Source organism: Mixophyes fleayi, chromosome 1 (genome assembly GCF_038048845.1).
Source record: "Mixophyes fleayi isolate aMixFle1 chromosome 1, aMixFle1.hap1, whole genome shotgun sequence".
NCBI lineage: Eukaryota > Metazoa > Chordata > Amphibia > Anura > Limnodynastidae > Mixophyes > Mixophyes fleayi.
Genome location: NC_134402.1, coordinates 321,074,781 through 321,088,418, shown reverse-complemented (window position 1 = coordinate 321,088,418; position 13,638 = coordinate 321,074,781). Strand labels below are relative to the sequence as shown.

At 44.1% G+C, this 13,638-nt stretch overlaps 1 protein-coding gene across 4 annotated transcripts in view; it reads left to right on the top strand.

The window, feature by feature from the left end:
* Positions 1 to 11,543: 11,543 nt before the first annotated feature.
* EMID1 (EMI domain containing 1) overlaps positions 11,544 to 13,638 on the top strand; it is an 83,763-nt gene continuing 81,668 nt past the window's right edge. For 2 of the 4 annotated variants that reach the window (XM_075213617.1, XM_075213635.1), the window contains exon 1: positions 11,547 to 12,141. In XM_075213617.1, coding sequence (XP_075069718.1) covers positions 11,984 to 12,141 — 158 coding nt within the window. In that variant the 5' untranslated portion in view covers positions 11,547 to 11,983. Of the gene's footprint in view, positions 12,142 to 13,638 lie in introns of all 4 variants that reach the window. The other 2 variants (XM_075213645.1, XM_075213626.1) reach the window with 2 other exon arrangements.

Sequence of the window (13,638 nt, the reverse complement as noted above, 5' to 3'; positions counted from 1 at the left end):
CAAGTTATCATATGCAAACTCGGCCCACGGGAGCAAAGATGACTTGAAATTCAGAGGTATAAAAGCATAGAAACTATTCTAAAGATTGATTAACTCTTTCAGTCTGTCCGTTGGACTGAGGATGAAAGGCAGAAGAAAGGCTGATGTTAATCCCAAGGAGGCGACAGAAGGAATTCCAGAATTGGGCAACAAATTGGGAGCTGCAGTCTGAGACAATATCAACAGGTAAGCCATGAAGATGGAAAACATGTTGTATATAGAGTACAGCCAGACTCTGAGCACTGCAAACCTTGGTCAATGGAATAAAATGGGACATCTTACTAAAACGAACTACTACTACCCAAATGGTGTTGTTTCTGGAAGAATATGGCAGATCCACAATAAAATACATTGACAAATGCGTCCAGGGTTTCGTAGGAGTAAACAAGGGCATAAGCGGGCCTGAGGGGCAGCTTCTGGAAGTTTTGTTTTTTGCGCAACCTTCACAGGAAAGAACAAAATTTTCGACATCAGAGGACAAAGAAGGCCACCACACAGAGCGCGAAAGAATCTCAACAGTTTTGGAGATACCTGGATGTCCAACAGGCTTATTTTTGTGGGCCTCAGAAAGAACTGCTCTTCGCAGATGAACTGGAACAAATAGGCGCCCTGCAGGTGTTTCTGAAGGAGCTCGTTTCTGGAATTGGCGAATGATATTATCTAGATCTTGAGTCAAACCAGCATGTATAATGGAAGAAGGAATAATGGGCTTTGGTTCTGTATGAAGTTTCTAGACAAAGCATCCACCTTGCTGTTCTTGGATCCAGGTCTATAGGTAATGACAAACTTAAAATAATGCCCATAGAGCTTATCTGGAGTTTAACCGTTTAGCAGAGTCAGTGTACAAAAGATTCTTGTGATCAGTGAAGACTGAAATTGTATGAACAGCTCCCTCCAACCAGTGACAGCACTCTTCAAAAGCCCACTTAATTGCCAGAAGTTCTTGGTTGCTACATCGTAGTTAACCTCAGCAACAGAAAATTTGCGCAAAAAGAAAGCACATGGATGCAATTTATGGTCACAGGGGTTCCTCTGGGATAGGACAGCACCAGCACCTACTTCAGAGGTGTCTACCTCCAGAATATATGGTAAATCCGGATTGGGATGCTTAAGGATTGGTGCAGTGGTGAATGCCCTTTTGAGGGCTTCAAATGAGGCTATAACCTCCAATGGCCAATTGCTGGGATCCATCCCTTTGCGGTTGAGGGCTGTAATGGGAGCCACCAAATCAGAAAAGGCTTGGTGTTAGGCTGCCGGGCTGATAACGAACTTGCGGAACAGATGACAGAGGTCTTCACCAATAGCAGCCGCCTTTCCCGTGGAGCTTTATGTGCTCCCAAGTACTTGGATGCCCCCAGGACTTAACTCCTAGAGTAGTGCAAGTTCGTTAAACAACACCACACCGGTGGGCCAGAGGAGACTGAGTACATGGTAACGGCTGGTCAGATGTAAGCTGAGGTCAGGGGTCACAAGCAGGTAGAATGGTCAAATAACACGCCAAAGGGTCTGGGTCACAGGCAAGCAGGCAGGGTCCAAGGTAGAGGCATGGGTCGCAACAGCAGATCAGGCAAATAGATATCCAAGAGCAGGTCAGCACAGCACAGGACTGGAACGCTATAACCGTCAGGGAGGCTAAGCCCTCCCTGCCTTAAATACTGAAAGCAGCGAATCAGAGCCTAGCTCTCAACAATCCTCAGTCCCCGCCTAACTAATGAATAAGGAACTTAATTAGCCCACAAGCTTTTTTATTTAGTCAGCGTGCGCGCCCGGCTGTCAGCGTTGCCAGGACGGGACGCTGTATAGAAAGCGTCCTGACCGTTGCCATGGAGATAGTTGGGACGAGGGGGAAGCGGAGATGACAACAGCCGGGACGCTGGAGGAGGATGTGAGTCGCGGATCACTGCGGCTCGTGACACTCGGGTGAATCTCCGGTAGTAATTTGTAAAGCTCAGGAATCTCTGGATAGCTTTTAGATTAATAGGGCATACCTATTCCAGAATGGCTTGGACTTTGCCAGGATCCATAGAGAATCCATCGGGAGAGATTACATATCCAAGGAAGGACACCTTCCGAACTTCAAACTCACATTTTTCGAGTTTGGCAAAGAGGCGATGCTCTCAAAGTCTTAGGAGGACCTGTTTCACATGGAATCGGTGCTGTGGCAGAAACTGAGAATAAATCAGGATGTCATCCTTGTACACTACAGCGAACTGTCCAAGAAAATCATGGAGAAACTCACTGATAACTTCTTGGAAGATGGCGGGTGCATTACACAGACCGAAAGGCATGACCAAGTACTCATAATGGCCAGATTGCGTGTTGAATGCAGTCTTTAACTCATCGCCTTACCTGATGCGTATGAGGTTGTAAGCACTGCATAGATCAGTCTTGATGTAAACAGTAGCATCTCTAAGTTGGTTGAACTGAGATGAGTGGGAGCGGATAAGTGTTTTTAATGTAATCTTGTTTAATCCACGAAAATCAATGCAAGGGCGTAGTCCACCATCCTTTTTAGACACGAAAAAACACCCGTCTCCCAGTGGGAATTTAGAAGGTCTAATAAAACCTTCCTCCACATATTCCTGCATTGCCCTACTCTCAGGGCCATAGAGGGAGTATAACCTTCCTTAAGCCAATTCAGATCCTGGAATTAGATCAATGGTGCAATCAAAGTCACGGTGTGGAGGCAAAGAGTCAGCCGCCCTTTTGGAAAACATATCCTGAAATTCACGATAAGGAAGAGGAAGCTGTTCAGGTAGGGGCTGCAGAATCCGAAGAAACAGGGTCAGACAATTTTGGGAACAATGAGAACTCCAGCGGACAATCTCTCCTAAGTTTCCATCAACAACTGGGTTACGGAGATGGAGCCAGGAATGACCCAGAATTAGTGGAATAGAAGAGAAATTGATGAGTTAGAGGGATAGGGTTTCAGAATGAGGAGATCCCACCATTAGTTGTAATGGCGGAGTCTTGTAGGAAATCCTGCCCCCAACTAAAGGGCCTCCATCCAGACCATAAACAGATATTGTTGTGTTGATTTTCATGAGAGGGATCCCAAGAGACTTAGCAAAGCTGATATCTAAAAAATTCCCTGCCACTCCGCTATCTAAAAAGGCTGAGATGGCGGTGAAGCATGATCTAAAGGCAATATGAGCGGGAACTAATAAGGCATTTTTGGAAGAAATAAACTGCAGACCTAGATGAACCTCTTCCACATTCTCTAGGCCTGTTCTTTAACCGACTTGTTGGGATAGGAACGAAGAAGGTGACCTTTGGTTCCACAGTATAAACAAAGACCTAAGATACGTCTCCTAGTTATTTCCTCAGCTAGGGGCGATAAGTCCCTAGCTGCATAGGTTCCGCAGCTTCCATAGTAGAAAGAGACACAGAAAGGACTGTACTTGAGGTGGGTGCTTCCTTTTCAGCTCTTCTTTCTTTGATGCGTCTTTCAACCTTCATAGTGAGTTGCACAAGTCCCTCCAGAGAGGTAGGTGAAGGGTATTGTACCAGAGAGTCCTTAATTTGGTTTGACAAGCCTAAACGAAACTGACTGCATAATGCAGGGTCGGTCCACTTACTGTAAGTGGACCACCGCCGGAACGCGGCAGAATATTCAGCGGAGTGCCGGCCTTGCTTTGGTGACCTGAGGTGAGACTCACCAGAAGCCACCCGATCCAGATCGTCTTTGAGGAGACCTAAGGCATTGAAAAATGTATCCACTGATCTTAATGAGGGATTATCAGAAGGCAAGCTGAAAGCCCAGGACTGAGAGTCACCCTGAAGGAGCGAAATTACTATTCCTCCTCTTTGTTGCTTGTAGCCGGAAGAGCGAGGCCGTAGGCGAAAATAAAGTTTGCAGCTTTCCTTAAAGTTGCGAAACAGGCTTCTGACCTCAGAGCATGTAAATTCAACTTGGGTTCAACAGGAGGTGCCGTAGTGACCTGTAAGGTTGAGGCTTCTTCTTGTGCAGATAAGTGGTGCGACAGACTTTGGACCATCTGGGATAAGGATTGAATCTGACCAGCTAGTACCTGAGCTGGAGAAGGATTTGTCCCTCTTTCATTCATGGAAGTGAGTTCTTAAATATTCTTCGCGGCCGGTTATAGTGTTATGGCTAATGACTATTGTCATAAGCTTGTAGAACAGGTGGTAGAGGTCTCCACTCTTAGCAGCCACTGCCAGAGTGAACCTTAAATAGAGGCTAATGGGGGCAGTCAGTGACGTCACTGACCCCCGAAACACCGGCCAGAAGCGTGTCCTGTCGCCTAGCGATGGGCATGCATACGTAGAGGAGCCACTTGGCCGGGAGAATGGGAGCCTGACAGTAGCTTCTCGTTGCCTGGCAACAAGACACGATCATCCAGGGCATCTGTTCCTGCACAGAGGTAAGCAAGCTAGGACGGCGCCTGGCTCTGTGACAGTAGTACAGAAGGGGAGAGGTCAGGGGAAGAGATATAGATATCAGTGTCATCAGCATAGAGGTGGTACTGGAGGCTGAATGAGCGAATTAGTGCTCCAAGAGAGGAGTGTACAATGAAAAAAATAAAGGGCTCAACAGAGCTTTGTGAGACCCAAACAGAAGGTGATCAACAGTGTCAAAAGCAGCAGAGAGGTCCAGGAGAGTAAGTATGGTGAAATGACCCCTGGACTTCACAGTAAGTAGATCATCAATCACTTTTGTGAGAGCAGTTTTAGTGGAATGTTGGGGACTGAATCCTGATTGCAGAGAGTTCAGAATGGAATGAGAGGAGAGAAAGTGAGATAGGTGTTTGTACAGTAATTGCTCAAGTAATTGAAGGCAAAGGAGAGGCGAGAAATAGGGTGGTAGTTTGAGAGAAAGGATGGATCGAGAGATGGTTTCTTTAGAATCGGTGAGATGAGCGCATGTTTGAAGGCGGATGAAAATGTGTTAGTGGAGAGAGACGATGTCAGGCGCAGTCTCCGCGCTGACACTTGGTGCAGGAAACGGACGCCTGCACCCTCTCGTCACCTGTCAGCGGTCAGCGTGTCTGACCACCTAGTCTCCATCACCAAATCAGGATGCTCCTTATGTTTCAGAGGGTGCTCTATATACCATGTTGGGTGCCAGATTATTGGTTCACTCCTGCTCCAGCACTTCCTGAACTTCTGATCCAGTGTTCTTTGGTTCTAACTTGGCTTCCTGTGACTATTCTCCTGTGTTTCATTTTGGTACCTCGCTGCCTGGCTAGTTTGACTATTTGACTTGACCTGACTTCTCTCTGGAATCTCCCTGTGTACCGCACCGCCTGTCTACTACTGTTGCTACACCGGGGATTGTCTTGGAGAACCGCGACCTGCGTACCCTCTGCAGCTAAGCCCATAAGGTGAGTTAGAGGTGGGCATGCATTTGAGAAGAGGGAGTGGAGAAGTTGGGAGGGAATAAGGTTGAGAGGACAGGTTGTAGAGTAAGATGATGAGATGACTGTAGAGACTTCAACTTTAGTTACTGGAAAGAATGAATTAAGGGTGGATTGGGGAGTGTAGGTGAAGGTGGGTAGAGTGGGTGGAGTGTGTGGAATTTTGCATGGGGATATATCTTGTCAACTGATGTCTTATTTATTTATTTTTCTTTGAAGTAGGTGGCAAAATCATGGGCCGTATGGGAGGAAGGTTTGTTAGTGTCAATGTGGCCCTGAACGACCATGTATGGTCCTGTCCAGACAGTCTACAGCAGGCCTGTCCAACCTGCGGCCCTCCAGATGTTGTGAAACTACAAGTCCCAGCATGCCCTTCCAGCTATCAACTGGTTGTCTACTGGCAAAGCATGCTGGGGCTTGTAGTTTCACAACACCTGGAGGGCCACAGGTTGGACAGGCCTGGTCTACAGCTTGATGTGGCACAGGTGTACCAGAACAAACAACTTTGGCAATTATAGTTATGGATTTTCCTGTGCTGTGCCTCCTGGAGATGGCTCTGTGCCATCTCTAGTAGACCCAACAGTCTCTCTGAGGTCCACCACATAATCAACATTGGGCACTTAACTAGTGGCTAACTTTCGTTCCCAACTTCCCAGTTGTATGCCAAGCAGTCCTCTGACTCACTGCTTTTATATTCATTCAGAAGAATAAGTGAATAGAAGCTGCTGCAAGGAGCTCTTCCAGTCTCTCCACTCAGAATTGACATAGCGGCAGAAAAACTGGTTCAGAATCATATTGAACAGTTCACAAAGTCTGTTGATTTTGGCATGGTAAGGGATTACCCAATTACAGGACTGGGTTGTAGGGAGGTCACTTTATCTGGGAGATGGGGGGTGTTTTCACTATGGCACAAATTATAGGAGTTACTGTACTTCTTACTACTTACATTATGCCAGCAGAAATTCTTAACAATTAACTATTTACCCAAGCCCAGGCATGCCAGGGGGCCTCACTGCAGATTTTTTTTTTTTTTTAATTCTAATTATTTTTTTCTGATGAAATTGTGGTGTTATTGAGATTGAGGGGGATTTGCGGGGAGGTGGTAACAAGCTCTGTTTTGGACACGTTGCTCTTTAGGTAGCAATGGGACATCCATGTGGAGTTAGCAGAGAGGCAGTTGGGTACACAAATTGTACAGAATAGGAGAGATCATGGGAGGAGAATTAGATTTGAGTATTGTCAGTGTAGTACTGGAGACTGAATGAGCGAATTAGTTCCCTAATGAAAAAGGTGTACAGTAAGAAAAGCAGAGGGCCAAAATCCACAGCCCTGATGAACCTCAACAGATAGAGTGGAGGGGAGGATTTACTAGAGGTAGAGACACTAAAGGAGTGGTTAAATGGGTAGGAAGTGAACCAGGAAAGAACTGTATCATGGAGGTGAAGGATATCCAGAAGAATAAGGTGATCAACAGTGTCAAAAGTAGCAGAGAGGTCCAGGAGAGAAGTGACCCTCTAGGGGTAAATGTATCAAAAGTTGCTTACGTAAAACCGCCTAATCTTGGGGGTTTGACGTAATTTTTTTTAAAACGTCAATTTTATTGAATACAAAGGCCGTTGGGTCATGTAAAATCGCTGCTTGATAAATATTCCCATTCTTACATATACCAGCTATTATCATAAACTATCGGCAGGGTTTTTCTCCTATAGCATCCGCCTTTTCAATAGAGCTGGAAATGCTAACAGGTACTCGGATGCGCCCAGGTCTTAAACTCAACGTAATGCAAGCTTATGAGTAATGCCGCAGCCGGAGAATAGAAGGTGATGACAGCAGGCAATGTGGTCAGGTTCAGACAAAGGTCAGGGCCGGCAGCAAACAAGCGTAACCAAGGCACAAGCAAAAGGTCAGGGCCACAAGCAAAAAATCAGAAGTCCAGAGAAACAAGCCAAAGGTCATACACAATAGAATCCAGGAATCGGCACAACAGGACAGGAGTAGATTAGCAGCCAGGAACTGGACACTATAAAGGGCAGGGAGGATAAGTCCTCCCTTCTTTAAATACATAGAGCACCCAATCACCAGCTAGGAGGCACATCATGAGATAATTGGCTCCAGGTGGCTGATAATTAACCTCCCCCCTCCATAGGCACACTAATCCTCCTGCCGGGATGCGGTGATCTGGCAGCTCGACATTCTGGCTATTGCCCTAGCAACAACAGGGGGCGGGAAAACCGGAAGTGACATCCCAGTTGTCAAGGAGTAGGTTAGGACACAGGCAGTCGAGGGGAGCGAGCCATGGCAGCTAGGGGCGACTAGGGGAGGCTGGGGGAATTGCCACGGCTCGTAACACCCATTAGACTTTGCTGTATGTAGGCCATTGATCACTTTTGTGAGTGCAGTTTTAGCAGAATGTTAGGTGCAGAATTCTGATTGCAAAGAGTTGAAAATGGAGTGGTAGGAAAAAAAGTGAGATAGGCAGAAATTATTTAAAGTTATCATCTATGTACACATACTATTGTGGATCTGTTCTTTGGATATTCCTGTTTGCTGCCAGCCCTGACCTTATAACCTGTGCCCTAACCATCCAGTCTGCTACGGACCCCTTACCCCGGCCTGCTTCTGATTACCCACTAGCATCCGGATTTTGTCCTCTTACCTTTCAGCTATGGTATTGTTAATAGACTTGACTACATTAGAGTTAAGACCTAAGGGCATCCAAGTACCTGTGAGCGCGTCAAGCTCTTCGGGAAAGGTGGCTGCTATAGGCAAAGACCTCTACCACTAGTTCTGCAAGTTTATGACAAGACCTACTAGCCTAACACAGTGTAACGGCCGTCACACAGTAGTCAGCTCATTAAGCTCTTTGCTCACAATAGATGCCGCACTGTTCTGCTTTGAGTGGAGCGCTCAGAGTAGTTGCAGAAGAAAGCAGAGCCCCTGAAGCACAAGGGTGGCAACTTATGGGCCCCTTCAGTTGTCGGGACCCTTACAATCCATGACAACAGGTATGGTATGGGGTAGTCACTGCTGTCTTCCGGTTAATATTTGAAATGCAATCAAAATAAATATTTCTTTATTTATTATTTATTTTATTTGATCATAAATATTCTATCCTATTGTACCATGAACAAAAATTAAATTTTCATAGGGTAGTGAATTGGTACACTTAGCCCTGATTCTCAAGTCCTTTATCAGAACTGCTAAGTATACAGTAAGTGTTATATAAAAGTGCTGCATCATCCAGTATGCTTTTGTTGTGTAAGGTAATGATGCTGCAGGTAAGGTCTCTTCGTCCATATTGTCTTGACCTTTAGCAGAAGTGCTGAGTGTGCAGTAAGTGTTATATAATAGTGTTGCATCATCCAGTATACTAATATTACGTAAGGTGATGATGCTGCAATTTTCAGTTCTAATGGTGCAGTGCCACCTATCACTAACTGATGGTGTTGTGGTGGATTCCCATACCTGTGTATGTGCACTTTTGAATGCTGGGTATTTGATTTCTGAACAGGACTGAAGTTAGTACAAGCCTGTGCCTATGCATGGTAGCGGCATAGAGGCTGCTCTTGAATGGCTAGTATGTTAATTCCTTTATTTTTTTGTTGGCAAAAATGAACTTAATGAATGAGAAAAACTGTAACAGAGGTTGGAAAACATTACATGAATGGTCTGTTGGCCATTCAACAGAAGAAAATGCTTTAAGTGTGCATGGTACTGTTTTTTTCTGTGATAGGATAGGCAAGGGTATTGAATATAAGGCTATTGGTTTTGCTGGGTCTATGATAAAAAATGCTGTCTGCCTAAAGGCTGCAATGCTGGAAATTCAGCCCTGCTTCTAAATATATGTGACACTTATAGCCTACTGAATACTGTGTAATGGTGGTGTAGAGAGTTTACAAAACATATGAATTAAAATGATTAAATAGAAAGCAGAACATGTCCGACTTTCTCCCAGTCTTATAATTTCAAGTGATTTTTGAAAAACCAGTGTACAATGTACTATATGATCATCTGTCTCCCCTTCCCTTCAATTGTGAACACAGCAGCTGGATGTATAATCCACTTTGCTCCAAGAACAGCCTGCATTTTTTGTGGCATGGATTCAGCAAAGTAACATTTAGAGATTCTGGTCCATTTTAACATGACAGCATCACACGGTTGCTGCAGATTTGTTGCCTGCACATTATCGCTGTGAGTCACCCATTTCACCACATCCCAAAGACGCTCTATTAGACTGAGATCTGGTGGCTGTGGAGGCCAATGGAATACACTGAAATCTTAGTCATGTTCGTGGATCCAGCTTGAGATGACACTTGATTTGTAACATGACACCTTACCCTGTTGGAAGTAGCCATTAGAAAATGGGTAGACTGTGGCCATAAAGGGATTCACTTGGTCGGCACCAATACTCTGGTAGGCTGTGGCATTTAAATGATGATCAATTGTTATTAAGGGGCCTAATGTGTGTCAAGAAAACATTCCATACACTACGCCATCGCCACCAGCCTGCACCGTTGACACAAGGTAGGATGGATCCATGGATTCAGAAATTGAGATCTGTCAGACTATTCATGACACCTGGCAATGCACATTTGCAAGTTCATTGGGGCAAATGGCACAAGCAACGGGATGCTGAACAGTGGAGGAAGATGGTATAGTCATATGATTCATCTTTCACTATGCTTCCACAAATGTATGAGTGCACTGTGATACCAACATAAAGAACTGTACTGCCCTGTGTGCTTATATCCAACAGTGAAGGATTCTAGTGGCTTTCTTGGTATGATATGGGTGCAGTCATTTCCTTACAAGGCAAGGTCAATGCTAATCACTAATTAACGGTACCGAGTGATAATCTTTACCCCATTTTGCAGAACTTTTTTCTTTCAGGGACACACAAGATCCTACACGGTCAGTCAAGATTGGCTCTATCCACAACGGAGGCACAGAATCTAATGTGACATATGTTTTCACCAGGAACCTTCACACGGAGGTATGGTCTTCGCTGCTAGCACAACACAGGCCGCGGCCCACCTTGCAAGTGCAAGACATGATTGTCTGGTAAATAGAAAAGATTCACTGGTGCAGGAATGCAGGTAAGTGTACAGGAGTCACTGGAGCAAAGGAGGATCTAAATAACAGGGCTAAATAGACAAAAAGATCTGGTACCATACAGGTGCACTGCACAGACATATATAGCATGCATTAAACTAAGGGGTTGGTTTAGAGGCAGGACTCATGTGAGATAAGGATCAGTATGTAACACTTTCCTGACTGGAGCTGTGACTTTCAGGATGACAATGATTCCATACGGTCCACAGTGCATATGTGATAAACATGGCACTGATGTTATCCATAAATCATGACTTTCTGAATGACCCGATCTGAACCCTATTGAACATTTATGGGATATTCTGGAACAACGGCCAAAATAGCATTTTCCACCACCATCAATCAGGTATCAGGTAAGTGAATCTCTTATGGAAGAATGGTACTGCATCTGTCCTGCACAATATAGCTAGACTCAATGCCATGCAGGCTCTGCTGGTCGCACATGGTAACCCAATGCCCTATAAAGTGACTTTCTAGTGGTGGTTCAATTTTTTCCCCCCATTACCTGTATATAATAATATACATATTTGGCCCATTTACTTTTTATTTGAGACTTTGTTTCTATATCTGTTCTTTTGTGCCTTTCTGACATTTTAATGTTTTATTTTGAGATCCATATATGGGTTAAAAACACAGTTTCATTCAATGTAGTTGTGACGCTTTTATATAACAATCTAATTACAGGGCCTGGATTTAAATATACTTAGAAGGAAGCCAGGAAAAGCAGAGGAGAGGAGGGTTGGGGGGAAATGAGGGAATCACAGGAGATAGAAGGGGGAGAAATAGGATGGAGAGACAGGCTGAGTCTGTGCATTTAAAAGCCACACACAAAAGACACAAATTGTCTCCATGTCAAAGTAAGAAAGAGAAAAAGTGCAGGGGGAGGAGAAAAAAGAGAGAGAGAGAGTGAGAGAGAGTGAGAGAGAGAAAGAGAGAGAGGGGAAAGGGGATTGAAGGAGAGAAAAAGAAAAGAGGGAGGAAAATAGAGTGAGGCAGTTAGGAAGTGAAGAGAGGAGGGGAAGGAAGAGAGGGTAGGTAAGAGAAGGAGGAGAATGTGTAAAGGAGGGGGATGCTATAGCTGTGATTTAAAAACTCAATTGTTTGGGATTTCTAAGCCGGTGCAAGGCAAGTAGGCAGAGTCTGTACAGACTTCTTTTCTCCCAGCAGTGTGGGGGGCACATTCTGTGAAAGGCAGGAGAGGCAGGGGGGAGTGAGACTTCTCACTTAGGGGGCTGTCTGGAGGCCGGATTTGTCCTTGGTGACTTTGAGGTGGGTTTATCGAGGATCACCAGACAATTTCCCCACTAAGCAGTTGGACGCATGCTGACTCCTACCTGTACTTATGAAAGGGGCTTCAATAGATAGCTTTTAACTCTTTCAAAAGTAGCTGTTAATTGACATATCTGGACTTTGCCTTGTGGAACACAAAGTGTGATTCCCTGTGTGGAGGAATCATGAGGTTAGCAGTGCCCTGCTGCTCCTGTTGGCATATTCTGCTCTACCTCTGTGCCCTGCTGGACGAAGGTTGTTGCACATGGACATCCGGAGCTCAATACCGATATTCAGCGGCATTGCAAGTCAAAACCAGAGAGTCGCTCACAACCCCCAGAAGGTAACCAGGGAAATTAACTGTGGTTGTTAATTTATAGCTGAAAGTCAATATACATTATTCTATTGCTATGATGTTGTCTTTAAAAGTACTAGTTATTGTATCCTACTAAAAGCTGTTTTTATTATTTCTGTATATTTTTAGTGCTATACTCCTAGGAGTATATTTACTAAACTGTGGGTTTGAAAAAGTTGAGATAGCAATCAATCAGATTCTAGCTGTCATTTTGTAGAATGTACAAAATAATAGATAACTAAAATCTGAATTGTTACTATAGGCAACATCTCCACTGGAATTTTAACAGTGAACTTGAGTGAATTGTACACAGGAGTAAAGTAAATGTTTCAGATTTTATTTACAATGTGAGGGACAGTACAGCTGTTTATTAATAAATCATATCCAACTTATTTATTTTCTGTGAAGTTATACAAAGGGGAAGAAAGTTCAGTCTGCCATAAGATCTTATAACATAGATGCAATCTGTGACCACAAAAACATGGAATACATAGATTGTCCCATATCTCATTGATGCACTAATTTTAATTTTTTTACTGTGAAAAAATGTGTTTCTGCTTGCCTGCCCCTCTGGCTGCTTTGGGAGTTTAACAGATGCAGTTTTTAAAGGTTATTTTAGGATTAAGAAATTGCTATATACACAGGCATTTTTGGGCCCCCTGTAGCTGAAGAGCTATTGTAACGTAACCCTTTCACTACTAAAGAGGCACTTGGCGTATTTGCAATGATGTTCAGATGGCAAAAGACTACTAGAAATGTTGGCTGCTGTCATGGGAGTCAGTTCAGCTGCAGCGAGACCCCCTTGTGTGTTATGTGCCAGTAGGGAGTATTTCTATGGGTCATTCAGGGTTGACAACGCCACAAACTTTTTAGACAAATGTCTATTACACCATTTACAATACCACTTGATAGGTTGTAAATTGTGAAATAACCCATTACTTTTTATAGTAGAAATTCTCCCTTTCAGTATTTTGCGAATGTTACCGCCGGTGCTTTGTCCATTGTGGCTGGAAAGAACGATTGTCTGCTGAATGATTGTGACATGGGGGTGTTGGAGAGAGAACACTAACAATTTATATGGGAAAATCAACAGAGAAAAAGCAGAGATAAACAATATGTCAACAGAACAGGCCCCTCAGAGCACATTCTACTGCAATTCCAGCATTCTTCCTGATACATTGCTTTTTACACTGCAATTGCAGAACCTCCTTTACAGAGATCTCTGTTAGCACTGTAGTACTTGCCCTCCTGATAATCAGTACCACAATATGCTCTTCACTGATACCCATAATGCTGTTACCTCTCAACTCTGCACAATTACTAACATTTCTGTATTGACACGTCTGTTTCTATGTATAACACTCTGTTTTGTTGAAAGTACCATTGCAGGCAATTGCAGTGATTTGCCACCTTATAGACTGCTTTATCACTGCAATTGCAGTGTTAGCTCTTTAATGCATCTTACTCAGTGCGCTATATAACTTT